Here is a 2,975-nt window from a genome sequence, read left to right on the forward strand (position 1 = left end):
CAGGACATTCTAATTCTTCTTAAATAATATATTATTTACAGAAAGAAATTAAGGAAACTTTTTCAAAAGATTACCTGATGTGACAGGAATGGTTGCTATATAAAGCTTGCAGATATGTTAACCTTGTTTATCCCTATTTATCATTTTAATAGATTTCTTGTTCTAGAGAACAGTATCCTTGTTCTAGCAATAATAACTTTATTTACTTTAAAACGTATTTGGGCTCACTAGTGTAAGATTATAAATAAAAATGCTGGAGAAAAGCTGTATTTACTCTAAGTCTAAGGAACACATCTCTCTCTGTCTCTGTCTCTGTCTCTCTGTCTCTGTCTCTGTCTCTCTCTCTCTCTCTCTCTGTGTAAATTAAACCACTTGTGCTGATAATGCTCCCCACAATAACCAGAGACTAGCAAACTCCCCAGTCATTGGCACAAGAATCTTTTGAATGGTTTCGTCAAGAAAGTCCAAGTGACTCCCAAGATAATGTAAACTGACAATGTAACAATGTAGTTTTTTTCACCTCTGACTTTGTATTTATTGATTCATCATTATAGATGACCCTGTTTAATTCCAGAAATCAAAAGTCAACAGACTCACAGTTCTACAGAGTAAACAGATGGGAATGATTTTGTATTAGGTTTGATTTAAGCACAAACATTCATTGTCTTCCTTGAGGCCCCATTAAAATCACAGTAAAAAAATTACAAAGAGCATAAGCAGTACAAGGGATGTCGGTAGAGTAAGCATCTAACTAAAAAGCTGAAAACACGGAAGGAATTCAAGGGCTGAATCATTTTATTTCCAACAGAATAAAGGCAAACAAACAACAAAATGCTATCAGTTCTCTGACATGTTTTCTTTGCTGAAATCAGTCAATACTTTGGTTGATAAGAAGTCTTAGTTAAGAGAATCACTGGACTCTAAAAGAAAGTCTTCCAGAAAAGAGGGAAGGAGGCAGAGAATCTAGTGACTGTTCTGAAATAGAGTTCTTCAGTGACTTTGAGCATAGACATAATCATTTCCTATTACAGCTTTTTTGTTGTTGTTGTTTATCAGTAATCTGTCCTTGATGTATTGAATCAAACACCTAACTGGATAAAATCATAGTAAACAAATTTATATTAAAATTGGTCTACTTTCTGGACCATTCTTTTCCTTCACAATTGATAGTGATTTTCTGAATGATACTTGCCAATGGTGAGAAAAAATGTCAAATTTTATCATTTCCAATGTGAATAATGACACGAATGTATTCTGCAGTGAATGGTGAATGAATATAATTTCTGAGTCTGAACTGCAGAAAGGTAGGAAAGAAAAACACCATAACTCTACATGTCTAGAAATATGAATATAAAATTATTTGAAATTGAGGAGGAGTCAAAAGGCAGTGTAATGAATGATGCACAGATAATAAATATTAATAGTGCTTGTGTTCCTTCTTTTTAATAATTGTACCTCTAGTTTAAGATAATGAATCAACTTTTTTGTAGGAATATGACAGAGCCTATCCTTTGGTTCTATATACACTAAAAAAATTTCTATATTCTTTTCAAATCTCAGAGTTACAAATTGTTTATTTCAAATGCGTAATGACACAAATCAAAAATCTACATTTCAAGTCATTTGCCAATTAACCAATGCCATCTACAATACATTGAAGCAACCAAACAGTATTGAATAAATTTACTTCCAAATTAATTTAAGTGAGGTTTGTCTAAAAAGACCTGGGCCAGCTAAGCAAATTAAACCAACTACACAGAGGGCCGTAAAGAATTGTCAGGAGATTATATAGGTTGTTACTGTGAGTAAACTCTATTGCTAAGGAAAACTGTTCTTTGTTAAGAAGAAACTTATGTTTTCTAGTAACTTATTTAGGGCAACTTTGACATCTTTATTTCTCAGGCTGTAGATCATAGGATTCAACATAGGCACAACAATGGTATAAAGCACAGAAGACAATTTACTTTGTCCCAGGGAGTTGACTGATGATGGTTGAAGATACATGAAAGCTAAAGAACCATAGAAGAGAGCAACAGCCAAGATGTGGGAGCTGCAGGTGCTGAAGGCCTTGGATCTGCCCCCAGTGGATTGAATGTGGAGGATGCTGAATATGATGAACATGTAAGAGCCAAGGATGGTCATAGTCGGTATAATAATATTAAATGCACTAAAGGACAATGCTAGTACTTCATTGATAAAAGTACTAGAGCAAGAGAGCTCCAATAACGGGAAAAGATCACAGAAGTAATGCCTTATTATATTAGACTTACAGAAAAGGACTCTTAGCAGGAAGACAGTGTGAGCAGTGGCACTTAGTAAGCCCATACCATATACCCAGGCTATCATCCATAAACAGACTTGATAAGACATGGTTACATTGTAAAGCAATGGGTTAGAGATAGCCACATAGCGGTCATATGCCATTGCAGCCAACATGTGACATTCTTCAACAGCAAAAGCACAGAAGAAGTAGAACTGAGCCATGCATTCTGGATAGGGAATAACATTCTTCTCTGTCACAAAGTTTGCCAGCATTTTGGGAGTAATTACAGTGGACTGACAGCAGTCAATAAAGGACAGACTGCTGAGTAAATAATACATGGGTGTGTGTAAATGAGAACTAAACACAATCAAGATGATCATACCCATGTTTCCCACAACTGTAATCAAATAGAGTCCTAGAAAGATAATGAATAAGGGCACCTGGAGCTCTGGATTCTCTGTTAACCCATTGAGGATGAACTCAGTCACTGTTGTTTGATTTTTTTTCTTCCATTCTCTTTTGGAAACTCCATTTAAGAAGAAAATTTATATAGAAGTAAAAATTGAGTATCCGTTGTCATATCACTTAATGAATTTGAACAGAATTCAAATATGTTCAGGTATCTCAAATCATCTGTCATCCTCTTTTCTATCTAAAGAGTCAGAGATTTTGTAGACCTGAAAAAAGGAAATATGCAAAGAAATAATCATAC

General features: G+C 34.7%; 1 protein-coding gene across 1 annotated transcript; it reads right to left on the bottom strand.

Annotated features, from left to right (window-relative positions):
• Positions 1-1,818: 1,818 nt before the first annotated feature.
• LOC130872750 (olfactory receptor 150-like) lies at positions 1,819-2,766 on the bottom strand. The gene has a single exon (XM_057766955.1). It carries the CDS (start codon positions 2,647-2,649, stop codon positions 1,819-1,821), a length of 831 nt encoding a protein of 276 aa, XP_057622938.1. The 5' UTR covers positions 2,650-2,766.
• Between the last annotated feature and the right edge of the window lie 209 nt (positions 2,767-2,975).

This window comes from Chionomys nivalis, chromosome 4, assembly GCF_950005125.1.
Source record: "Chionomys nivalis chromosome 4, mChiNiv1.1, whole genome shotgun sequence".
NCBI lineage: Eukaryota > Metazoa > Chordata > Mammalia > Rodentia > Cricetidae > Chionomys > Chionomys nivalis.